Source organism: Lutra lutra, chromosome 15, assembly GCF_902655055.1.
Source record: "Lutra lutra chromosome 15, mLutLut1.2, whole genome shotgun sequence".
Classification (NCBI taxonomy): domain Eukaryota; kingdom Metazoa; phylum Chordata; class Mammalia; order Carnivora; family Mustelidae; genus Lutra; species Lutra lutra.
Genome location: NC_062292.1, coordinates 44,191,910 through 44,217,578, shown reverse-complemented (window position 1 = coordinate 44,217,578; position 25,669 = coordinate 44,191,910). Strand labels below are relative to the sequence as shown.

The following is a 25,669-nucleotide window of genomic DNA, read 5'->3' as shown; positions in this document are numbered from 1 at the left end:
CAAACGCTTTGGCTCCTTGAGAACATTTCAATGTCTAATTTCCCAAAACCATTCTGTTCCACCACAGTGTACTTGTACGACTTAGTCCTGAGGAGTCCAAAAGCCAGACTACCTGGATGTATGTTTTCCTTAAATTCTCCTGGGCTCCTAATGTCTCCCCTGTAATTTGGAATCCTTTAAGTTGAGCTGACGCTCAGAGCTGGTTTGGGAATGATAAATAAGCGTTTCGTGGCAGAATTCTTTCTCTCAGCTCCCGCGCTTGTCCTTTTCTCTACTCTTGGCACATACAGTTCATAAGAAATAACGGATGTCTCACAGCTTATTTGTAGAAATGCATATTTGTGTCACTGATTACTTGAGCAAATTATTAAATCCTCCCATAAAATCCTGCACATGTCACTCTCTTTCAGAGAGGACTACAAGTTCACTGTTAAAAGCGAGGTGAACAAATTGAACCCAGTGGAGGGAAGTCCTCGGGTGCCAGGAACAAGGCTTGCAGCGGTAACTTTTGGGACTTGAGTTGACTCTGAAGTCCTGCCAACCAAGTGAGTTGTAATAGTATAAGAAGCCACGACGGGGCACCTGGGTGGCTCAGTGGGTTAAAGCCTCTGCCTTCGGCTCTGGTCATGATCCCAGGGTCCTGGGATCGAGCCCCACATCAGGCTCTCTGCTCAGCAGGGAGCCTGCTTCCTCCTCTCTCTCTGCCTGACTCTCTGCCTACTTGTCATCTGACTGTCAAATAAATAAAATCTTTAAAAAAAAAAAAGAAAAGAAGCCACGGCAGAGTCCCATTCACCTCCGTTCACCTACTCCATATCATGCCCTCCCTACCTTGGCCATGGACTGCATGCAGCTTACCCTGCCTTCACTCACCTCTCCAGTGATGGGCATGGAAAACAGACAAAGAACGTGCATTGACATAGATCCATTGCCCTTACTCCAAAAACAAAGTATCCTAATGGGTCACTAGAGACATAAAAAGCTCATTAGCATTTATTCCCTCCAATTCTTCCTTTTTTTAATAGTCTTAACCTCAAAAGCAAAAGATAATACAAGCTGATAAGAGGAGCATGAAAAGTTTCTCTGAAAATTTATTTTTATTTTTTTAAAGATTTATTTATTGGATGCCTGGCTCAGTCAGTTAAGCATCTGCCTTCCCCTCAGATCATGATGCTGGAGTCCCAGGATTGAGCACATCGGGCTCCATGTTTAGCCGGGAGTCTGCTTCTCCCTCTGATACTCCTTCTGCTCATTCTTTTTCTCTCTCTCTCAAAATGAATAAATAAAATCTTAAAAAAAATAAAGATTTATTTATTTATTAGAGAGAGCATGCACGCAGAGGGGGAGAGAATCTGGAGCAGACCTTGTGCTGAGCGCAGTGCCCGACATGGGGCTCAACCCCACGACCCTGAGATCATGGCCTGAGCCAAAATCAAGAGTTGGATGTTCAACAAATTGAGCCACCCAGGTGCCCCCCTCCTTTTCTTTTAGAAAAGTATTCTGGAGATCTTAGAATAACAACTTTCTTTAAAAATGTGCACCAGCTGGGGCTCCTGGGTGGCTCAGTGGGTTAAAGCCTCTGCCTTCGGCTCAGGTCATGATCCCAGGGTCCTGGGATCAAGCCCCCGCATTGGGCTCTCTGCTCGGCAGGGAGCCTGCTTCCTCCTCTCTCTCTGCCTGCCTCTCTGCCTACTCGTGTCTGTCAAATAAATAAATAAAATCTTAAAAAAAAAAATGTGCACCAGCTAATGGTGTTACTGTGTTTTTTCTCCCAGGCTTTATTTATTCCTCATGATTTTGAGAGTTTGTTTGTTTGTTTTTTAAGATTTTATTTATTTATTTGACAGAGATCACAAGTAGGAAGAGAGGCAGGCGGGGGATGGGGTGGTTGAGGGGGGAGCAGGCTTCTTGCTGAGCAAAGAGCCAGGTGTGGGGCTCTATCCCAAGACCCTGGGATCATGACCTGAACCGAAGGCAGAGGCACAACCAATTGTGCCACCCAGGTGCCCCAATTTTGAGAGTTTTTGACAGAGTTTTCATAGAGACTCTGTCAGCCTACTTTACATTGGATTCCTGGGCACGGAGCCCACCTGAGGATTTTCTCTCCCTCTCCCTCTCCCTCTGCTTGAGCTCTCTCTCAAATAAATATATACATCTTTAAAAAAATAATAATAAATTGGGGTCCTGCAATCAACAAATCGTGTTTTGCTCCAAGCTGGGGAAAATGTGGTAGTGGGTACTGGGGAGGAAAAATTTCTCCTCTGTCCTTCTGGAGTCCCCAGCCAGGCCTAAGAATTAAACTGATGCGAACAGATACAGAGGAGAGAAGCATACACATTTTATTACATTTTACATGTACATGGAAATGTACATGGAAACATCCTTATAGGAGATGAAGACCCAAAGAAGCAGAGCTGAACATTTAATGTACTGAATTGGATGGGCAAAGAGAAGTAAGTTATGAAAATGTGACAAGACAGAGGGGCTTGGGGTAAGGCAGTTAGTGGTGGAAAAGTGGCTAGGAAGATAAGGGTTAGTTTAACAAGCCTTATTTGTACTGATTTTTCTTGGCCTCTACCCCAGGTCTCTGATGATAAGAGTGTTGCTTTACTTCTGGTATAGGGAGTTCACCATCCAGATGGGGGTTTTTATCTCCTGCTTTCGGGAAGAAAAGGGGGAGGAGGTGAGAATGCCCGTCTTATAGTGTTGTGTGTCCAGTCCCTTGAGCTCAAAATACCCTTTGGGACGGCATATTCTTCGGCTCTTTACGGGCCCTGTTTACCCGTAGGCGTTGAGCTGGGCCCCGAGACCTCGGCCCAGCTCCTGCACTGTGCTGTGCTCCGTCTCTCATCTGCTTAGATAAATGGAGAAACATGGCTCTGTTATGTTTTGTTTTTCAAGCTGCTGGTTCCTCATCTGTAAATGGGGATAATAATAGTCCTCGTTGGGTAGAATTGCGAGCATTAAATGAGATGAAGCAAATTAAGGGATGTACTTAGAAAGAGCTAAGTAAATAGAACTGTGGGGAGGAAAATAGTTTTTCATTTGTCCTTCCAGTTCCTTAGCCACAACACCCCTGTGATAAAAAGACACATTAACAGGAGAAAAACAAACAAGTTTAATAAGGTGTATCCCTCTCATATGCATGTTTTTCCTCCAGGAAAAACCCTCCAGAAAGGCCCATGCCACCACCTTAAATATCATCTCCCCTGAAGACAGAGATGTTGGGAGTGGGGAGTCAGTTACGGGAGGGTACCAGGAGGACTGCTGTGAACAGGGGTAAATGGTTTGCCTTAAGATAAGGGTTTCTAGTGCGTGAGGGCGGCTCAGTGGGTTAAGCCTATGCCTTTAGCTCAGGTCATGATCTCATGGTCTTGGGATCAAGCCCCAAATCCTGCTCTCTGCTCAGCAGGGAGCCTTCCCCCCGCCATGCCCCCCCCATGCCGCCTACCTCTCTGCCTTCTTGTGATCTCTGTCTGTCAAATAAATAAAATCTTAGCAAGGGTTTCTAGAGATTTAGACTTCTCTTTCTCTTCCTGGTACATTTCCCTTGTACTGCTCTAAGTGTAAATGTTTCCTGTGAAAGGGTAACTTGTGCTCAGTTTTCAGAGTTTCACCTGCATCTGCTGTTTATTTAAAAATAACCAGCTTAAAATAGCAAGCCAAAGAGGCATATTTGGGAATGTATTTTGCTCCCGTTTGTGTTGGAAAACAAACAGAATGGGTTGCTACTATAGATGCTTTCCTCCTCCCTCTTCTAGTTGGAAACCTTTGTTTAGAAGTAACCCTAATCAAGATGATCTGTATTTAAGAAGCATCAAAAAATACATAAATAAAAATAAGAGCCTTGGCTTGCACTTAAGACAATGTGAGTTGAATTTGCCTGTGGCTGGTGTTGGCGGGGTTAATGGGCTCCCGCTGAGACGCCCTGCGGGTCCCTTCTGGCGGCCCCAGATGCAGATGCTGTTAGATTAATTACAAAGAAAACTCGATTAACTCGGAAGTCCTTAAAACTGTCAGTGAGGCAGCTGCTCCAGCTCTGAAGCAGGTTTTCTTCCTCCCTCCTAGGGCCTTCCAAAGGCCACCGTTTGGAATCTCTTCCTTTAGAGAGCTGCTGAAACAGCACTCTGTAGGTCCTCCGAGCCCCTGGCTAGTTCAGTCAGCTTTTGGATCTGCTATTAAAATAGTCCAGGGAAAGCTTGCAGATTAAGTTCACAGATAATTTAAGATTGAAAACAACCAGCCCAACCACTCATCCCCCTCAGTGGTGTGTCTTGCACCAGTTAAAACCTGATGGCGTCTTGGAATTTTAGAACTGGAAAGATGTTAACAATGATGTCATGCCCTTCCTGAGTTCACAGATGAGAAATCCAAGGCTGAGAAAACGCAAGTGAATTGCCAAAGTCACAGAGCTAGTGAGGAGTGGAGCCTGGGAGTCACAATCTCTGCCCCCTTCCCTGCCTTTCCTCTTGCTTGCTGTACCCTTCCCGGGAGAGTTAAGGATGGAAGCGATCTAGCACTGACTTTGTTTCTGTCCCATCCGTGCCCTTGTTCAAATCTGGTAGACCTATGTCGGAAATCAGTGGAAAGCTAAAGACCGGCGGCAGAAGTGAAAGGCTTGAATAGTGACATATTGAAAAACAGATGGCGATACCCATACTGAGGATTTTCTTCCGTCCACTCGTTGCCCGGAGAACCTGAGTGGAGTGCACACCTGTCCCATTGCACTGGTCTATGGTGGTTTGAACCTAGCTGGTGTATTTGCAGTGGCTGTTTTTGTCACTACAGAGATGGAGGGGAGGGTGATCCTTTGGGTCAGATGATTAATGGGGTGTGTCTGCTGTGGCTTTGGCTGAGGCAGCATGTTTTACTGGCTTTCCTAGAGTTGAGGCTTAGCCTCAGAGGTTTTGTGATCTCGCCCTCTAGTCCTGAAAAGTGATGAGTTGGTTTTAGTTCTCAGCTATCCACTCTCCATGCTCACTTAGGTTTCGTTTTTTCTTATGTGTCAACTTTTGCTGTAGGAGTTATGAAGGTCATCAGCGTGGGCTTACACCTGGATGTCCCTCTGAGCTTCCGAGCAGCACTGGGAAAAGATGAAAGGATAGAAAGTATGGCTGAGAGCGATTCTAGCTGGCGAATCTGTCCCCACAGCTCAGGCTGGCATCGTTGTAGTTAAATTCTGCGAGGTGCTGGGGGAGTTCCTGTTCTGTTGTCCGTGTCCACTCTCTGCATTGAGATGAAGGTTTTTAGGGACGATGGTTTTGCCCCTAGATGTCTCTGAGAACTCAGTGGAAATACTTACAGCTTTCCGTAGATAATTTTCTACAGTAAATGGTTCTTACACAGAGCAAACCAGTGCGCAACCTGAGTACTTGCTCAGTGTCAGTCACTGTGTTAGGTGTCCAGGGTACAGAGAAATCTGATGGTCCTTCCTGCTTTTGACATTATAAACAGATGACCAGATTAGACTGCGATAAGTGTTGTTGAGTTGTGAACCAGATATGAAGGGACTAAGGACTAGCCCGTGGCTACTTGCTCAGTCGACATACAAGCAGTCAGCGTTGTCTCCTCGCTTTTGTTTATTTTAAAGATTTTATTTTGAAGTGACCTCGGCTCACAACCCCAAGATCAAGAATTGCGTGGTCTACCGACTGAGCCAGCCGGGCGCCCTCTCTGCTTGGTTTTAGATTGTGGATCAAAGATTGGACCAGTGGTCTGGTGTGTTACGCTTGGGTTTGGTACATGCCTTGCACACAGTTAGGCACTCTGTTACGACCCCTTGCTTTTTCAGAGGAGCCCATCTCTTTCCCGGGAGACTCGATTTCCTTATCTCGGTGTCCCGATGTGCACATGCAGGCCTGGTGTTGGACTCACAGACACACATGAAAGGAAGGGCTTTAATGAAAAGCATGGAGAGGAATTTGGGCAAAAGCAAAACCTTCTTGAAAACTTTTGGTGGTGCCATTTGTGGAAGGGAAGGGGGTTTGATGACTTGTTACAGAATAGATCCAGGCTGAAGCAGAAGAAGCCCTTAAATCAGACTCCCTCCCGTGAATGAAGTAAACAGCTTATGAGTGGCTTAACAGCTCACAGTGATGTGACTGAAGGGGAGTACTTTTCAGTTGGTGCCACACAGCCTTTCAGTAAAGATGTATTTGGCCCAGAGATCAGCCTTCTTCGAGCCTAAGAACCGCTGTGGCTGTGCCTTTCTGAGCAAACTCAGGGGTTGCCTGAGTCACAGACGGGAGCGGGTCGGGAATGATTGCGTTCTGAATCCGAGAGGTGCAGGTCAGTGAATTACCCAGACAGAAGTTTTTCCTCCTTTAGGAAGCTTTTTGTTCTCTCTTGAACGCCGCTTGCTGGGTTTGTGGAAGCTCGCCATTTACGTGAGTGTGGTTGTCCTGAGTGGATGTTTGTGAGACAGATCACATTCCTCCTAGATGTACCCGCATTGTCTCCTGACAGGGAGCTCTTCCCTTTGTCTTACTCAAGGCCTTGTCCTCCGTAAACGGAAGCAATGGCCCTTGGTCAGGAGTTACTGATCTTCACTGAGCACCCGAAGTTATAGGAGAACAGACGCGGCAGCTGGGATGCGGTCAGCAGCCAGCAGAGAGATGAACTGTTTCCAGATTCTAGAACTAAGCAGACTTGAATAACAATTTATTTTGATGTACGCGTGTATAAAGATCAGCTCTTTCTCACACACAAAGATTAGCTCACACATTTAGTTATAAAAGATGTCATAAATGAGTAAAGTAACAGCTAACACGGCACATGGTAGAGACATTTACAAGGGCCTTCTGTGTGCAAGTATTAGGTTTTCTGTCACGAAGGTCTTCACTTTGACATGTTCAGGTACAGTGTCCCCTTGGACTCACATCCTAGTTCGTTAGTCTTCTCTGGCTTTGCCAGTTTAAGGATCTCAAGACTGAGGCCGAGTCCTGGTGTACTCCTTGGGCTGGCCCTGCACCGCATGAAAAAGGAGCAAGGAGGGATCAGGTCCCTGCTGCCTTTCTAGGTATAGATATAGACACCTGCTCTGGGGACAAGCCAGGGACGGGACCCCTGTTCGATATTTGAGGAACCTTTTCCAACAGAGATATTTTCCTGGTCTCTTTTCCAGCCAGGAGCTTCCTAGAAATTGCTTCTGTAGGACCCTGCATCCTGACTGGGTCTCTGTCTGCCTGTCCTCACTGTCTCTCTGTACTGCTTTCTCCTTCCCTGCCCTCCCCTTCTCCGACCAGGCCAGCTGAGCTGCATCGCCTTCCCACCTAAGGAAGAGAAGTACCTCCAGCAGGTTGTGGACTGCCTTCCCTGCATCTTGATCCTCGGCCAGGACTGCAATGTCAAGTGCCAGCTGCTGAACCTGCTGTTGGGGGTGCACGTGCTTCCCACCGCCAGGCCGGCCAGGGAGGAGAGCTGTAAGCTCCGGCGTCTCCACTTCACCTATGGGACTCAGACGCGGGTTGGCCTGGCGCTTCCCGGCCAGTACGAGCTGGTGCACACGCTGGTTGCTCACCAGGGCAACTGGGACACCATCCCTGAGGAGGACCTGGAGGTCCAAGAGGACAGGGAGGACGCCGCCCCTGTTTTAGCCGAACTGGAGGTCACTATGCACCACGCACTCTTACAGGTACCGGTCTCAACAGCTGCACATGGGCAGCTGCACATGGGCATACGCTTTTCCTGTGCTTGAGCTTTCTCACAGAGCGGTTTGACAATGCTCTGGGCCCTGAGCATTAGCTGATAGAGCATATCACCCAGGAAGGTGACAGACAGGGCCCTGGCAGCAAGTCTACACCACAGGCAGGACCCTGAGCAGTTCGCTTATCTCCCTGCCCCTTGAGCTCTGTGCATCTCCACTGGGCTTTTGCAGAGTAATTATGATCAGGGCCTGAAATCTTGCTAGAATTGCCTCCAGCCGTCCCTTTCTAAAAGGAATGGTAAGATGATGGATTGATTATTAATGCTCTTATTCGAGTTGAGCCAGAGTAAAGACTTTGTGAGTTTTTCCTTAGACCTAGCCATTATTATTATGGGGGACAGATCTTGTCTCCTACTTTCTAAGGAACTAGAGAACCTGAGGACAGGTCAGGCTCATTGTGAGGAAATACAGAGATCCTGTCATCTTAAAGGATATCTTCTTGGCTTCCCTCTTGAAATCTACTCCCACATCCAAGAGATCATATCAACTATCTGGTATTCAGATCTCCACTGAGGAAGGATTCAGCTCTTGTGCTAGGCCTCCTGTCCTGCTCTATAGCTGGGACCAGGCAATGTGATGAGACCGAGTGGGGAACAGCAAAGAATGTGACTGTGTCAGGGGTCAGGAGTGGGTAAGAGGAAAAGAATGCACACCTGCTCAGAACAGAGAGTCCCGTCACCTTGATCAGCTGTGCTCGGAAGTAAGGGGTGGCTTAGCAGCACTAGGAAGTTTTGTTTCTTCTTATAACCTCTGTACCTCCCCTGTTCTAAAAGGCCTGATCTCCCAGTCAGTGAATGAGTCCTTTGGTTGTGGCTATGGCGTTTGACACTTCAGAACTAGAAGCTGTCATCTCATTTCCTTCCAGAGACCAGATTTCTTTTATCTTGATAAATGCTGGAGGGGCTATGTACACAAGCCAGCATTTTCTCTGAGTGGCGTTTCAGCAGTGGCTTCCCTTTGTTTTCAGACTGAGGGCTCACACTCCTTAGGTCCAAGATGCCGAGCCCGTTCTTATGCAACGCTAGCTGCAGCTCTGACAGTAATCCTTGTTAACTGAGGCTGCTCGGTTGACCTGTGAACTTCACAGTTCGTCAGTACTTGAGTCACACATAATCTCTCTGTGATATTCTGGCCTGATCTGGTTCGTTCAGGTTCTAGTGCTTCAGTGGGCTTTCAGACTTTTCTAGAATTTCATTCACTGGGGTCACCTTGCTGGCTCAGTTGGTAGAGCATGCTACTCTTGATCTTGGGGTTGTGACTTTGAGCCCCGCATTGGGTATAGAAATTACTTAAGAAATAACATTTTGGGGGCGCCTGGGTGGGTTTAAAGGCTCTGCCTTCGGCTCAGGTCATGATCCCAGGGTGCTGGGATCAAGCCCCGCATGGGGCTCTCTGCTCAGCAGGGAGTCTGCTTCCTCCTCTCTCTCTGCCTGCCTCTCTGCCTACTTGTGATCTCTGTCTGTCAAATAAATAAATAAATAAAATCTTAAAAAAAAAACTTTGTATCAGGACCTAATACATATATATACACATATACATTTTTTAAAAAATATTTGTTTATTTGAGAGAGAGAGAGAGAACATGAGCAGGGGGAGGGACAGAGGGAGAAACAGGCTCCCCCCCTGAGCAGAGAGCCAGATGTGGGACTCCATCTCAGGACCCTGGGATCATGACCTCAGCCGAAGGCAGATGCCCAACCAACCGAGCCACCCAGATGCCCCTGTACACATAGAAATAACATTTCATGAAACAATGCTTTTACTTTTTGTAAAACACACTATTATCTTCTCTTTTCTATTTGATTTCACTTTTTTTTTTTTTTTTAAAGATTTTATTTATTTATTTGACAGAGAGAGATCACAAGTAGACGGAGAGGAAGGCAGAGAGAGAGAGAGAGAGGGAAGCAGGCTTCTTGCTGAGCAGAGAGCCCGATGTGGGACTCGATCCCAGGACCCTGAGATCATGACCTGAGCCGAAGGCAGCGGCTTAACCCACTGAGCCACCCAGGCGCCCCTTGATTTCACTTTTTAAAACCGATGGTAGCAACCCGCAAAGTTGACGCTGTGAGCTTCTGCATTCTGACCTGCAGCTTAAAAAACACGGTTAAATGGGGCGCCTGGGTGGCTCAGCCATTCAGTATCTGCCTTCAGCTCGGGTCGTGATCCCGGGGTCCTGGGATCAAGCCCCACATCGGACTCTGCTCAACGGAAGGCTGCTTCTCCATCTCCCACTCCCCCCGCTTGTGTTCCCTGTCTCACAGTGTCTCTCTCTGTCAAAAAAATAAATGAAATCCTTAAAAACAAAACAAACAAAAAAACCACTATTAAGTAGGTCTGATGGCTATGGGTCAGGTGGCAGTTCTTCCTGTTCTTGCCTTTTCAAAGCAATCTTGGACTGTGAACAGAGCCATGGCCAGGAGAGGCACGTGACTGGATTGATTTCTCTGGGTCCCTTCATTTTATTGACTTTAATTTTTAATGCTCATTTACTTTAGTTCCATGAATTGAGGCAGTTCAAGCAAGTGCCAGGCAGGAGAGTGAGAGCCGTCCCCTGAGCACACATCTGAGTGGGAAGAGCCCCCCCTCCCCGCCCCGGCTGCTCCTGACGTGCGCTAAGCACGCCACTGAGGGAACAGTTGAGGCGGCTTCTTGGTTGGGAAGTCAAGGTACCAAATCAGCTTTCTCTCTGCACAGCTGAAGTATGTGTTTTCTTTCTTTCTTTCTTTTTTTTTTTTTTGAAGATTTTTTATTTGTTTATTTGACAGATCACAAGTAGGCAGAGAGGCAGGCAAAGAGAGGAAGGGAAGCGGCTCCCTGCTGGGCAGAGAGCCCGATGCGGGGCTCGATCCCAGGACCCCGGGATCATGACCTGAGCTGAAGGCAGAGGCTTAACCCACTGAGCCACCCAGGTGCCCCTGTGTTTTCTTTCTTGAGGAATATTCTCTTGTCTTGAGTAATTCTCTGGCCTCTTGAATTCTGTTTCATGTGGTTGGTGAGGCGTCCTTAAGCCAGTGTTCCTCTGGATCTGCTTTATTCTCCAGTAGTTTCGATGCAGAAATAGCGGCCGACCCCAGTGGTTCTAAGTTGGGAACCCCTTGATGCCATGCCTTGGAGAGGCCTTCGGAGCCTTTGTGGCGCTCGGGCCCCCTTGGCCTGCACAGTCAGCCTCCTGTCTTCTTGCATCCTTGGGTCTCGGCGGGCGGAGCTCAGGGAGGTGGGGGGGATGGGCCCGCTTCCCAGCTACTGTGAAGATTTGTGTGCTGGTGAGAAAGATCTTTTTGTTTACTCCCGTTGTATTTAAGATCAAGGAGTTAGCTCTGAACAGCCCTTCCATTTGGTTTGCAAAGGGGTTGGTGAGGAAGGGAAAACTTGGCTCAAGGTAACCAAGACTGAATTAGGGGAAATGAGATGTTCATTTTCAGCTGTCAGATTATCAAAGCAAAGTTTCCCCCTGCCCTCTTATACAATGGTCATTCTTCTAATATGGCGCTTTAAAGGCCTCATAAATTAGCCAGTTTCAGTGTGTTCCAGAATAGACTGACCCACGGGGATCCACAGGGCTTGGTACTCCCAGCTTTTGAGCTCCGGGTCCCCCGAGAGTCTCAGTTCATAATTCATTAGCAGAGGAACACTGTCAAGCCGTTCATTTCCGTAGCCTCCTTTAGTGTTAAAAACAGAGTCATTTTCCCACTGGCATCACGTTGCAGCGTTCATGGTACTCCCCAGGTCAGTCTCCACACACGCAGGTGCTTGCTTTTTCCACCGTCACCCCGGCTGGCCGGCATACTGCCACCTCTTCTTACGAGTCCTCTGGAACACAGTGCCCGCTTCGAGGTTGCCGCAGTCTGATATGGGGTGTGTGTGTGTGTGTGTGTGTGTGTGTGTGTGTGAGTGAAGTTTCCTGGGACCACCTATAAGAAAAGGGGTAGCAAGGAGCCGAGATGATTAAACTCTCGCAGTCGGAGGTGGGGACTCTGCCTCCTGGCCAGTGTCTCACTTGTGCTGGGGCTGACAGAGCTCTCAGTTCTGCCGGCCTGTTTATCTCCATCCTCTGGACAGACGTACGTGTCGCCTGGGGTCCAGACTGCCACACGCAGACACCATCGTTGGCTCAGGATGGTGTGTGATGGGTAACTTTCGGGGAACTGAGGTAGACTGTAGTGTTTCCAGGAACACGGTCTGATGACTTGCAAATAAACTTTATTTTTAACTCTAACCAGTTGGAGTAGTAAAGCTTTCTCTTTATAACCCTCCGTCTCCGTCAGTAGCTAGCAATGGAAATAATCTATTTTCACTGTCGTATAGACCTTCCTATTTGTCATTTCTCAGCAGTTAACACTGTTACAACTCGAGATCATGAGAGGATTTTACTTGACATGACAATAGTTTATGCAAAAATTTAACCCCCAAATTTACTAACGATTCTTTGTTGCTGGAAAACTAGCTTCTCTCAATTTTTGTCTAGTTTTTGACATTTAGGACGGTGCTGTACAAAACTAAATCTGCTATGAGTCGTTCACCTTTAGTCAGATACCGGATCTTATCTTTCTGAATGTCTCTAGATTGAAAGATAACAGTTGATTGGTAACAAAATGGAAAGAAGGCTGGGTGAAGGTCCTCAGGGCAAGGAGATAACCTTTCGGGGAAGATAATATATGGAATTGGGTCAAAAATGGCCATTCCAAGGAAAAAGACCCAAAGTTGGGTAACATGTGTAAGATGGAGAATGGCATTCTGGAGATATAAAGAAGCCCTGATTTTATGGGGCAAAGAGAAAGGGGAACTAAAGTGTTACATTAAAAAAGGGTATTGGGGGGCTCCTGGGTGGCTCAGTGGGTTAAGCTGCTACCTTCGGCTCAGGTCATGATCTCAGGGTCCTGGGATGAGTCCCGCATCGGGCTCTCTGCTCAGCAGGGAGCCTGCTTCCCTCTCTCTCTCTCTCTCTCTCTGCTTGCCTCTCCGTCTACTTGTGATCTCTCTCTGTCAAATAAATAAATAAAATCTTTAAAAAAAAAAAAAGGATATTGGGGGGCACCTGGGTGGCTCAGTGGGTTAAAGCCTCTGCCTTCGGCTCAGGTCATGATCTCAAGGTCTTGGGATTGAACCCCGCATCGGGCTCTCTGCTCAGCAGGGAGCCTGCTTCCCCCTCTCTCTGTCTATCTCTGCCTACTTGTGGTCTCTCTCTCTCTCTCAAATAAATAAAATCTTAAAAAAAAAAAAAATGGGAGGGTATTGGAAGTTCAGACAGATGCAAAAATATAAATTCCTTCTAGGCAGTGAGCCTGTCCCCTTCATACTGAACATCCCTCCTGCCTCTTCCTTATCACACACGAACAGGTGTGGGCAACATAGGCGTCCTGCATACCTGCTCGCGTTGCTCTTGGCCAAGAAACCCGTAGTACCTGGTGCAGGTTAATTTACCTATTGAGGGTGTACGTGGTTGAGAGGCAAGTTGTTTTTTGTTTTTTGTTTTTTAAATCTCTGTGCTCACTAAAATAAATGTAAAAAGAACAGCTTGAATCTGAGGCTGTTTTCTCATTTCACCACCAGTGATTCATTTTTGGCCTTCCAAGGTTAGCTCTTGGGGAGAAAATCCAGCAGAGATAATAGCCTTAATCTTCCTCTTTGTCTTTTTTTCTTTTTTCCAGGATCCCATCTACCTCTTTTTTTTTTTTTTAAGATTTTATTTATTTATTTGAGATAGAGCAAGAGGGAAAGAGCAGGAGCCAGTGGGGGAGAGGCAGAAGGAGAGGGACCAGGAGGCTCTCCACCCGAGCAGGGAGCCCGACACAGGGCTCGATCTCCAGGACCCCGGGATCATGACCTGAGCTGAAGGCAGATGCTCAACCCACTGAGCCACCCAGGCGTCCACTGTCTACCTCTTTTTTACATCCAGAGGCTTCCCTGTTTTCACAGTGTCAAAGATCTCGGTGTGTTTCACGTTGAGTTGAGGATGGTGGTGGGGGCAGGGAATTCAGAGACTCGGGTTGGAAGTACTGTCCCCAGGCAGAAACTCGGTTGGTGGGGCTATTGAAAATGTTCTCTTTTTGACTCCTTTCATGGTGTCTCAGCCAGTCCCTGCGACTGGTTTCACAGCAGAGCCTTTCCTTCCTAGGATATACTTTTTAACCCGGAACACTATTATTGTCAGGATCCCTGAAGTCATCTTGTCCATCCTCCATTCGTCTTTTAGAACTTGCCCGACATCAGCCCAGACGGCTCCTGACGTCTCGTGGACCTTCAGTGACTAAGTGTGCTCTTTGTAGTCGGGCCGACCTGGATTGACATCCTGGCTTTGTCAGTTCACTGACCGGGTACGGGGCAGGGTCCCTCTTGTGCAAGATAGGGTAGCAATCTGTGTCTTCTAGGCCTGCCGTGAGGCCTCAGTGAGACGGTGTGTGAGGACTTAACACAGTGTCTGGCACAGAGTAAGCCAGTTCCCTCCTCCCTTTGAATGTACTAATCAGCATCCTTGAGAAGAGAATTTCCCCCTCTCTCAGTCACCAGTCCCTTGCCTGACAACCATGTTGGAACGCCTTCCTTTTGTCAAGCGGAAGTCCTTCTGGTTCCAAGTTACTTATCACCATTATTCTGCTCCAGTTAGAGACAAAGTTCTTCCCCATTCATTATAGAGAGCCTTTGTAATGGCAGAAGAGAAAGATGCTATTAAAAGCGAAATAACACAAAAGTTAAAGTTATAAAAAGTTTCCCTTCTGCCTTCTCTCTTCTGCCTTCTACCACTTTGTCTCTCTGCTTTGAGGAATCTAATAAATAACAAGAGAACGAAGCTCCAGATTCCTGCATTTGTCTGTATCCCTGGGTACTGGGTGTTGGAGTAGCTACAAGGAAGGTTGCACGGACGGACGCCGCTAAGTGTGTACGCAGTCAGGTGTTTAGTACAATGTAACAAGAGCAGAGAGGTATTTTCCTTAAGATGTTACTAGCGTTTAAGAGTGATCCTTCTGGGAACCAGGTAAAAATGAAGAATGCTTCACCTGTATAAGAACAGATAGGGAAAACCTCTGGACGGCCCCGTGAGAATGGCATGGGAGGAGAATGGCCAGTAAAGGTAGGTAGACTGTGGGGACAGGGACTGAGGTTGAGACCGGGTCAGTGGCTGAGCACGGGCAGAACTATCTTACGTAGTTATGTGCTGCTTTTCTGCGTGATGGGAACCTGAGGCTTCAGAACTGTGGAGAAAGCAAAGACCTTTGTGACCTTTGTGTGACTTTTGTGAGAGCGTGACTGTCTTCTGCTTGAACCATCAGTGAATGTGCTCATTCTTGGCCAGAAAGGAGTTTCAGGATGTGCCACGAGCCGTGAGAGCCAGTGTCATTAGGAAGTGGTCAGGCTTCTTCAGGGACTGGGCCATTTCTTCCTGGCATTTCAGACAATGTCCTTGTACATCAGAGACTAAACCTAAGAGGTCAGTGTTTGCAGAGTAACAGTCTCCTTTCTGTTCATTCTCTTAATCTTGCCAAGAAAAATCGATGGTTAGCACATCAGTTTCTGTGGATTCTGTAGACTTGTGCAGAATGTGTTCTACCAGAGAACTCCCTTTAGGAATTCCCTGTGACTTCCAGTGGGAGTTTGGGGGGCACTCTCATTCTTCCCTGAGATTCTAATTCCCTGATTGAGTTAGGAGCAAAATGCTTACTCACTGCTTTCTTCCGGGAGTAGAAGCAAACAGCAATCACAGCTAAATGTGTGCGATTAGGGTTGAAAGATGGGAAATGTTATATATGATTACTGAAATGGTTTGGAGCAGGTAGTGAAGGCATCACTTATTCATCCATTTATTCCACATGGATCTGTTGGACGCTCGTGAATGCCAAGCCCCGTTCGAGGTACTAAGAAGGCAGGCAGCCTTCCACGAAACCGTCCGAGGGCAAACTTCCTCTCCGGGGGCCAGAATAGGGCCCACAACGGCTCTGGCTCCTCCTCTCTGTATTACTGATGCCTTTTTTCACTCACTGTCTCCAGGAGACAGTGGTGGCTTCCCTTTTTGTTTATAACTGTCAGGGATGAGTCATGCCTTCACGGTAAGTGTCACAGAATCACACAGCGCCTTGCAGCCTGTTTGGGCCACCGCCAGGAGGTCAGGCAGCAGCTCCTCCTGCCCGTGTCCGGCACTCGCGGTCGCCAGCGAGGTGAGACCAACTGCACGCGCTGACTCACTGGGGAAGGAGAAGAGCGTCGCGCTTGTCTTTTGCCCGCTTTTGTTTAGTACAAGATATATTTAGGAGTGGACAACTTCTTTCTGTTTGTCAGTGTATCAGGTAGTACCTTCCATTAGAAAGCCCTGAATCCTTTAAAAAATGAAATTGCGCCCGTGAGCAAATAAAATCCGCAGTCCCCTAGGAAGGGTATTGGTTCTGCAAGTAGACCCCACAGCTTTTGGTTTTCTTTTTTTTTTTTTTTTTTTAAAGATTTTTTTTATTTATTTGACAGAGATCACAAGTAGGCAGAGAGGCAGGCAGAGAGAGAGGGGGAAGCAGGCTCCCTGCTGAGCAGAGAACCCGATGTGGGGCTCAATCCCAGGACCCTGGGATCATGACCTGAGCCGAAGGCAGAGGCTTAACCCACTGAGCCACCCAGGTGCCCAGCTTTTGGTTTTCTTGCACACACAGAATGGCTCTTGGAGGAAAACCTATGAATTTATCTTAGAATTTTAAGAAAATCCATCATAAAGAAGCAAGCAAACAAAATTATTCCTGACAATTTTCTAAGGAACTCTTACTTTGGTTTTGCTCATTTAGGCTTGCTTCTCATGATATTATAATAAGTTTGATCAGGCTTTACCTTTCAAAATGTATACATACATATATTGAAGAGAGGTTTGCAGCTTCAAAATAAAAATTTTTAAAAAGATTTTATTTATTTATTTGATAGAGAGGAAGCTAGAGAGGGAACACAAGCAGGGGGAGTGAGAGAGGGAGAAGCAGGCTTCCCGCCGAGCAGGGAGCCTGATTCGGGGCTCGATCCCAGGACCCTGGCATCATGACCTGAGCTGAAGGCAGATGCTTCAGGACTGAGCCACCCAGGTGCCCTAAAATAAAAATTATAAAAAACATTTTCACCTGTCATTCTCTATTTTATTGTAGCTTTTCATTTCTTGGGATTCTCTCCTAACCTTTATCAAATTATTATGTGTGTTATAATGTTGGCATTTAGGCAGTTGTGTGTTCTACTCTAAGCTGTAAAAGTTCTTACCCACTTTTTGAATATGCCTCATGAAGTGATTCATGTTCCAGCAGTGTGACTCAGGGTAGTGAAAGGGGGTTTGTTTTGAACAGTGGGATGAGTGTCAGACTAGTCTACCAACCAGAAAACATTTCATGCAGTTCAAGGCATAGATGAAACAGCAGTTTCTTCTTGGCCTAGGCTTGGATGGAAAGTAGCTGGATTTGTAATGTTTGCTCAAAGTTGGAAATGGTGAGATGCTAAAAGCACTTTTAGCTTTGGAGAGTTCACAGTGGCCAGCCAAATAACAGTTATGTGATCTACCTGGGAATTAGACTTATTAAGTCTTTATTGGGGAGGATGAGATCTTTGTAAAGCTTTTCTGGGGATGGGAGATCTCTCTCTCTCTCTCTCTCTCTCACACACACACACACACAACACAGGACAAGAAACAATGGGCTGGCATTTGCCAGGCCTTTCTTACTTATCTAGGCAAGGAGATCAAAAAGGAAAAGGACCCAGGTTTTTATTTAAAATTTTTTTTCATCAAAAATACCTGCCACAGCGGGCGCCTGGGTGGCTCAGTGGGTTAAGCCGCTGCCTTCGGCTCAGGTCATGATCTCAGGGTCCTGGGATCGAGTCCCACATCGGGCTCTCTGCTCAGCAAGAAGCCTGCTTCCCTCTCTCTCTCTCTCTCTGCCTTCCTCTCCGTCTACTTGTGATCTCTCTCTGTCAAATAAATAAATAAAATTAAAAAAAAAAAAATACCTGCCACTCAGTAAGGTAAGGAATGAAAACAAAATTGGAGTACGGAAGATCACAAACAAGTGCGTGTTGTTTACATTTCAAATCAAGTATCTTTGCAACATCTGATAAACGCTAGGGACACACACTTGAACAGGTTTGTGTTGAATTCTTTTGTAACTCTGTAGAATGTGTTAGAATTCTGTGGAGGAATGATTTTGAGTTTGTGAGTCCCTGAAGCCATCGCAGTTGGTGTGCCTACAGTGGTGGTACAAGCGTGAGTCTCCAGTTCAACCTTTGGTCTGGAATGCCAGACAGAGTAGATGGTGTCTTCTTCTTTTTCTTTTTTCTTTTTATTTGACAGAGACATAGCGAGCAAGAGAGGGAACACAAGTAGGGGGTGTGGGAGAGGGAGAAGCAGGCTCCCTGCTGAGCAGGGAGCGCGATGCGGAACTTGATCCCAGGACCCTGGGATCGTGACCTGAGCTGAAGGCAGATGCTTCAGGACTGAGCCACCCAGGCGCCCCAATTTCAAAGATATAGAAGAGCAGCGTGTACAGTGGTAGGAAACATATGCTCTTTAAGTGCCTCAAGATCCTCAGGAAAGAAGTAGAACACAAAGCAAAAACTAGTGGCTGTAACAGAACCTGTAGTGGTTTGTTTCTAAACCAAAGATCATGGGGTGCCTGGGTGGCTGTGTCACTGGGCGTCTGCCTTGGGCTCAGGTCATGATCCGAGTCATGGGATCGAGCCCTGCATTGGGCTCCTGCTCTGTGGGAAGCCGGCTTCTCCCTCTCCCACTCCCCCTGCTTGTGTTCCCTCTCTGTGTCTCTCTCTGTCAAATAATAGGTAAAATCTTTAAAATAAAATAAAATAAACCAGAGATCATTCTTGAAACTCACTTTAGGATCTTTGGTGTATCAGTTGTGATTGGTGGGTTCAATCGTATGTAACTGACAGTCAGAAAAATGGGCTTGCTTAGACTAGATAGAAGCTAATTTTTTTTTCCCTCACATGAAAGAGGCCTGAAGCGAGGCTGGCGTAGCAGCTCTGCCATCATCAGGGACCCAGGCCCCCTACTTCTTCTTGCTTCATCATTTTCAGTGCTGACTTCTACCCTTAGGTTTGCCTTAGGGCTGTAGGATGACCTTCTTATTCCAGGCCAAAAGGATGAGGCCAAAAAGCATACTTCCCGGCAGAATCAAACCCCTTCTAAAGAACTTTCCTGAAATGCCCACACACTTACTGGGCAGCCTTGTCTGTAAAGGCGATTGCCTTCCCAATAATGCAGAGACCAAGTACTGGATACGCAAACCTTGGTCTCTGTCATACCAAGTGACCATGAGAATAAAGGTATTACCAAGGCTTATGGGGCTAAGACTTTGGGATACCTGCAAGCTTCAGAATAGGACAGTAACATAATAATGTTTGGCAAACCTGGCTTTTAGTTTGCTGCTTGACTGATTCAAAAATATTGAGGGCTATGTGTTAGGCACTGGAATTACCCGTAGTTAACAAGGTAGACATGTTCCCTGCCCTCAGAGGGTTGACAGGCTATTGGGAAATCATAGGCTTTATTTATTTTTTATTTGTTTTTAAAGATTTATTTGTTTGTCAGAGAGAGCACGTGCACACAAGCAAAGGGGAGAGGCAGAGGGAGGGGCAGACTCCCCCCTGAGCATGGAGCCCAATGTGGGAATCGATGTAGGACCCTGGGATCATGACCTGAGCCAAAAGCAGAAGGTCAACGGACTGACCCATCCAGGTGCCCCCAAAAATGGGTTTTAAGTAAATAAATTATAAATGTGTTGAACATTAAGGAAAGGAGAAGTAAAGCGTGCTTGGGACTGTGTACTAGGGAAGACTCACTAAGAACATGACAAGAGTACAGGGGGATTGGAAGGCTGCTTCGTAGTTAGCCTGGGAGTTAGCTGCCTTAGAAAGTGGGGCTGGGAATACGAACAAAGAGGAGAGTAGGAGGAATGTTTCAGGCACAGCCTCAATCCCGACCTGATCATGTTTCAGGCACAGCCTCAATCCCGACCTGATCATGTTTCAGGCACAGCCTCAATCCCGACCTGATCATGTTTCAGGCACAGCCTCAATCCCGACCTGATCATGTTTCAGGCACAGCCTCAATCCCGACCTGATCATGTTTCAGGCACAGCCTCAATCCCGACCTGATCATGTTTCAGGCACAGCCTCAATCCCGACCTGATCATGTTTCAGGCACAGCCTCAATCCCGACCTGATCATGTTTCAGGCACAGCCTCAATCCCGACCTGATCATGTTTCAGGCACAGCCTCAATCCCGACCTGATCATGTTTCAGGCACAGCCTCAATCCCGACCTGATCATGTTTCAGGCACAGCCTCAATCCCGACCTGATCATGTTTCAGGCACAGCCTCAATCCCGACCTGATCATGTTTCAGGCACAGCCTCAATCCCGACCTGATCATGTTTCAGGCACAGCCTCAATCCCGACCTGATCATGTTTCAGGCACAGCCTCAATCCCGACCTGATCATGTTTCAGGCACAGCCTCAATCCCGACCTGATCATGTTTCAGGCACAGCCTCAATCCCGACCTGATCATGTCCACATCGGTTCTCTCTCCTTCTGTTATTTGTCTTATCCTTCAACGAGGGCGCCAGTGGATTTCCAAACAACAAAGGAAGCTAGAACTAACGTCTGAAATGACTAAAGAGACTGCCATCCTTTCTACAGGCTGTTGTCTCTCTCTAGATGAGTGCCTGCCTCTTAGGCTACACCAGGGAGTGTTGGGAACTCAGGAAGGAGGTGGGCAAGTGACTGGGGCGTACTGAAGCCCCATTGTCCCATCATAGATAATGGATTTTGGTCTGAGTGTGGGACTTTGGGGAGGCAAGGGTTGGTTCTGACCCCAAGGTGCTGATATGACCGCCCCCCTTCCCCTTCCAGGACGTGGACATCGTGGTTGCACCGTGCCAGGGCCTCCGGCCCGCAGTAGATGTTCTGGGTGACTTGGTGAACGATTTCTTGCCTGTGATAACCTATGCACTCCACAAGGACGAACTGTCTGAGAGGGACGAGCAAGAGCTTCAGGAAATCCGAAAGTATTTCTCCTTTCCCGTATTCTTTTTCAAAGTGCCGAAGCTGGGCTCGGAAATCATTGCCTCGCCTACCAGAAGACTAGAGAATGAAAGGTCAGCCCTTCACCACCAGCTGGTGGACCTGGGCTATCTGAGCAGCAGTCACTGGAACTGTGGGACCCCCGGCCAAGACACTAAAGCTCAGAGCATGTTGGTGGAGCAAAGTGAGAAACTGAGGCACTTGAGCACGTTTTCTCACCAGGTGCTACAGTCCCGCCTGGTGGACACAGCCAAGGCCCTGAACCGGGTGCACTGCCACTGCCTCGACATCTTTATCAACCAGGCCTTTGACATGCAGCGGGACCTGCAGATCACTCCCAAACGTCTAGAATACACTCGGAAAAAGGAAAATGAGTTGTATGAGTCGTTGATGAATATTGCCAACCGGAAGCAAGAGGAAATGAAGGACATGATTGTTGAGACGCTTAACACCATGAAGGAGGAACTTCTGGAGGATGCTGCCAACATGGAATTTAAAGGTAGGTCCTAGCTGGAGAGCTTGGCTCAGGCTGCTGGGACCACAGGATTCCTTAACCCTTTTCTAGCTGGAAATTGAGTCCCATGAATTCTGAGGGCCAAAGGAAACTCAGGAGAACCTCATCTACCCAGCTGTCATTAGTAGGAGCCCGCCTTAAATCACTTAGCCAGTGCGACCGCTCTCCCGGGACTCGTAGTCCGACTTCTGGTAAGTTCTTCCTAATAGCGCTCTTTAATCTCTGGTTTCTATCTGTATCCTCTTGACCTGTTGGAGCTGGAAAAGAGCTCTCTGAAGAACAGTCTCTAAGTCATGCTCTCACCTTGGCTTTGACCTTCGGCATGGCCTGTGCTTCCTTACTGGTTCTTTCTGGTGTGTGTTGTGGTCTCATTTTCTTTCCAGGCTGCTCCTGAAACCCAACTCAGGAGTGTTTCCCAATGTCGTGTTTTCAGCTTTTCTAGAAGTCCCTTCTTCATGAATGGCTAATAACAAAATTGGCCCAACGTGATTCATCAGGGCTTTTGGGGCTGAGGTTTTTGGTGCAGCTGACTTTGTGTACTGACTGCTCAGTAACCCGCCCTGTGGGCACCTTAGCCCTCCCACCCATGAATTACAGTGCTGTGGTGTGCAGGTTACCCTGGAGGTTCTCAATCACGGCAAATCTCCTGGGGGCTTTTTGAAAATAGAGATGTTTGAGATCACCCCAGAGCACTCCAGACTGGTTAATCAGAATTTCTGACGTGGGACCTCGCATCAGGTTTTTGTTGTTGGTTTTTTCCGGTCCCTCCGTGGAGTCTGTGTATTGGCATCTTTTTGAGGAGAGAACTGAGACTTGGGCAGGTTAAGTCATTTTTGCACAAGGTCGCAGCTACAGAAGAGTAAAGGCAGAGTTTGGATCTAACTGAGTCCTGAGCCTGTACCCTGCATTTCCACGCTTCACTGCCTCCGAATCCATTCCCAGTTCCTGCTACCGCCAGCTTCCTGGTAGCCGGCTTCGGGGCGGCAGCACGGCCTCCACATCTTTGCTCTCCCTTGTCCCCGCATCCGGGCAGTGGCCAGGCCCTGATGCATCTTCTTCGGTGTTCCGTATCTGCCTTAGCTTTTCTGTTCCCTCTTCTGCAGTCCACCTGAACTACCGTTTCCTGTTGCTCTCCGGGACATTTCTCTCCTTTCTCCAGTTCAGCTGTGTTGGCTCCCTGTTCTGCGGACTAAGTTCTGACTCGTCAGCCTGGTGTTAAGGATCTTGCAGAGCCCAGCCCCGGCCGACTCTCCCAGGCCCGTTTCCCGCCAGGCACATTTGACCTGCTGTCCTCCAGCCCTTCCTTTACTTTTTCATGGCCCCTACCCTGCCCTAAACCCAAAAAGTCTTTTATTTGTGAATTTCCAAATCCTACCTATCCTTCAGAGCCTCTTCTAAATAGCATTTTTCATGAAGTCTTTAATTTTCTTTTTCTTTTTTTAAAGACTTTATTTATTTATTTATTTGACAGGCAGAGATCACAAGCAGGCAGAGAAGCAGGCAGAGAGGGTGGGGGAAGCAGGCTCCCTGCTGAGCAGAGAGCCCGATGCGGGGCTCGATCCCAGGACCCTGGGATCATGACCTGAGCTAAAGGCAGAGGCTTTAACCCACTGAGCCACCCAGGCGCCCCAGTCTTTAATTTCTTAGCTAATAGTGATCACATCCGTCTGAACTCCCACCGCATTTCATGCATACCTGAAATTTCTGGTGTATTTCATTTTCTTTTATTACAGTTATTTATGTTCTACTGACTGTTTTCTCCAGTCCTAGAGATGCAGGAGAACGGCGTCTTGTTTATCATCCTATCTCTTACAGCAGTTCACACGGAGTTGTGTGCGTGCACTACCTCCTGGGAGTTTGAGTGAGTGTGTGAACGATGGAGTATGGCTGTGTCACACTCACACAGAGGAGACAGGCCACGTTAGCAAGCCCAGGAAGCCTTCTCATAGGTCTTTCTGAAGATGAGCAAAGGTGGTTCAGGACTTGCAGTGGAGATCTCGGAAGGCTTCTGACTGAGGACGCCGGGCATCAGCGCTAGTACCGTAGCGCGCGGGGCAGAACAGTTGGGCAGACCGGGAAATGTTTGCCTGTTGGGCATGTGCCGGGGATACCGTGTGTGGTGTCTGGGATGCAGTGGTCAGTTCAACAGACACAGGGGAGCTGGGGACAAGTAGACCAGCGTCTGGTCCTGTTAACCACCTGGCCGATTTGGGAAGCTACTTTCTGAGTTAGCTGTGTGTTAGACAGGACTTACATGTCTGCTTCTTAACCTCGTTCGAAGCTCTTCCTGGGGATCCTTGAGGCAATGAGGGGTAGATTTAGAAGAGAGCCACCACATAGCCTCAGGAGCCCAATTTCTGGTCCTGGTTTATGTTTTAAAATAAAGGTAATGTGGGACATCTGGGTGGTTCAGTCGGTTAGGTGTCTGACTTTGGCTCAGGTCGTGACCTTGGGGTCCTGGGATTGGGCCCCTTGGCAAGCTCCCCGCTTGGTGGGGTGTCTACTTGTCCCTCTCCCTCTGCCCCTCCCCCTGCTTGTATGCATGCACTCATGCTCGGTCTCTCTATCAAATAAATAAAACCTTAAAAAATAGCAAAATAGAAGTAATGTATGCATGCAGGCTATATTACATACATACTTCAGAAAATACTTTTTTTTTAAAGATAATACCTACATGCATAGTACTTCACTTAGAGATACAAAGATACTGTCCTCCGGCCGCCCAGTTCTCCTCCATACGTTCTTCTGCCCCTTGCTTTTGCACTGAATTCATATCTTAGAGACCTTTCCATAAAGGTACATATGGATTTGTCTTCTTCTAATAGATGTGCCTAATTTTATTTAACTATAATCCTACTGATGAACATTTAGACTCATTCTTTTTTGTTTTTTGCTATTATAGATTCCTCTGCATTATCATTTACATGCATGTCTTTGAGGCTTGTCAAGGTATATTTCTAGAAAAACAATTCCTAGAAGCAGAATAGGTAAGGCAAAGGGTATGTAGATATTTTTGTTGGTTGGTTGGTTAGTTTAAAATTTCGATAGGTTAGAAAACAATTTTTTTGATATATATAAGATTTCCTCCAAAGAGGCGGCACCAATTTTAATTCCCACAGTAGACATGAGAGTGCCTTTTTAGGAGTGGAGTTTTTGCAGGTAATTTGTCTTCTCTTCAGTTCTGTCCTCTGACTTGCAGAACAGATTTCTAATTCTGGGAGGTAGTAGCAGGCTGGTGACAACGTTCCAATTTTGCTTTTTATTCAGTAATTGATTAGCATCAAATCCCCAGCTGCTGGATTTTTCTGGGAGTTCCACAGTGTGAAATGGTACAAAGATCCAAGGCAATCTGTGAGCTTGGGTTTCGGACACGAGCTGTTGTCCTTCCTGTACTGTCCCCTTCCCTTCTGTCCTCTCTTTGAGGCTGTTTCCTGACCTATAAAACGACCAGTAATACCCACCTGACAAAGTTATCATGAGGATTAAATTCGATTGTGTATGTAAAATACTTATTCTGGTGCCTTTCAAATAGTCTGCACTCAATAAATACTCCTCCTGTCCTATAAATGTGACAGAAAGCTGACAGAATCAGGAGGCTCATTCTAGATGCAGTTGCTCCTTCTCAGTAATGCCCTCAGTAGTCATGGATCCCATGCCCCCGTGTCACACTGAGGGTCAGAGCTCATCTGCCAGCCGTGTGTTTGAGAGCCTTGGTGGCTATCGTGGTGGCTCCTTGGCTTTGATGAGGAGAGGCCTTTCTTCTGAGTGCCCACCCCTTTCCCTCACGGCCAGCTGGCTTCTGTGTCTGCCTTCGTAGATGTCATCATCCCAGAGAACGGAGAGGCGGTGGGCACCCGAGAAATCAAATGCTGCATCCGGCAGATCCAGGAGCTCATCATCTCCCGGCTCAATCAGGCAGTGGCCAACAAGCTGATCAGCTCAGTGGACTACCTTCGCGAGAGCTTCGTCGGGACCCTGGAACGCTGTCTGCAGAGCCTGGAGAAGTCCCAGGATGTCTCAGTTCACATCACCAGTAATTATCTCAAACAGGTACTCGAAGACCAGGTAGCCACCACATCACAGAGGGCACAGGAGACAGAGCCCGCCCGCAAGCCCAGCCTCGAGCTAGCGAAGAACGTCCCGGGCACCCTTTGGCCCATCCAGTTTGAATCTTACCCTGTTTTCCCATCGCATGACCCCTGCCCGTCAGAGGTGCTTGCGCACTGCAAAATCGAGGTTAAGGCATGAGCTGGTTGGTGAAGATGGAAGTAAGGGGCCCAGAGAGTCGCAAAATAGGTGATCCACCCGTGTGGCATGCACGTTTATGGAAGGACATATTTGGGAACCTTGCAACGGGACTCTGTGCTTTAAGTAAATAGTATTTATTACGTTATTTTAATCAGCCACTGTGCT

At 47.4% G+C, this 25,669-nt stretch overlaps 1 protein-coding gene and 1 long non-coding RNA gene across 2 annotated transcripts in view; one reads left to right on the top strand and one right to left on the bottom strand.

Annotated features, from left to right (window-relative positions):
• DSTYK (dual serine/threonine and tyrosine protein kinase) overlaps positions 1–25,669 on the top strand; it is a 50,826-nt gene that overhangs the window by 11,456 nt on the left and 13,701 nt on the right. The window contains exons 2-4 of the mRNA XM_047705577.1: positions 7,245–7,633; positions 20,572–21,241; positions 25,074–25,306. Of these exons, the coding sequence (XP_047561533.1) occupies positions 7,245–7,633; positions 20,572–21,241; positions 25,074–25,306 (1,292 nt within the window). The remainder of the gene's footprint in view (positions 1–7,244; positions 7,634–20,571; positions 21,242–25,073; positions 25,307–25,669) is intronic.
• LOC125086336 (uncharacterized) lies at positions 2,340–4,786 on the bottom strand. Its single transcript, XR_007123158.1, has 3 exons — positions 4,655–4,786; positions 4,525–4,567; positions 2,340–2,655 (listed from the first exon to the last, which is right to left on the bottom strand). It is a non-coding gene; the product is annotated as an uncharacterized LOC125086336 (long non-coding RNA).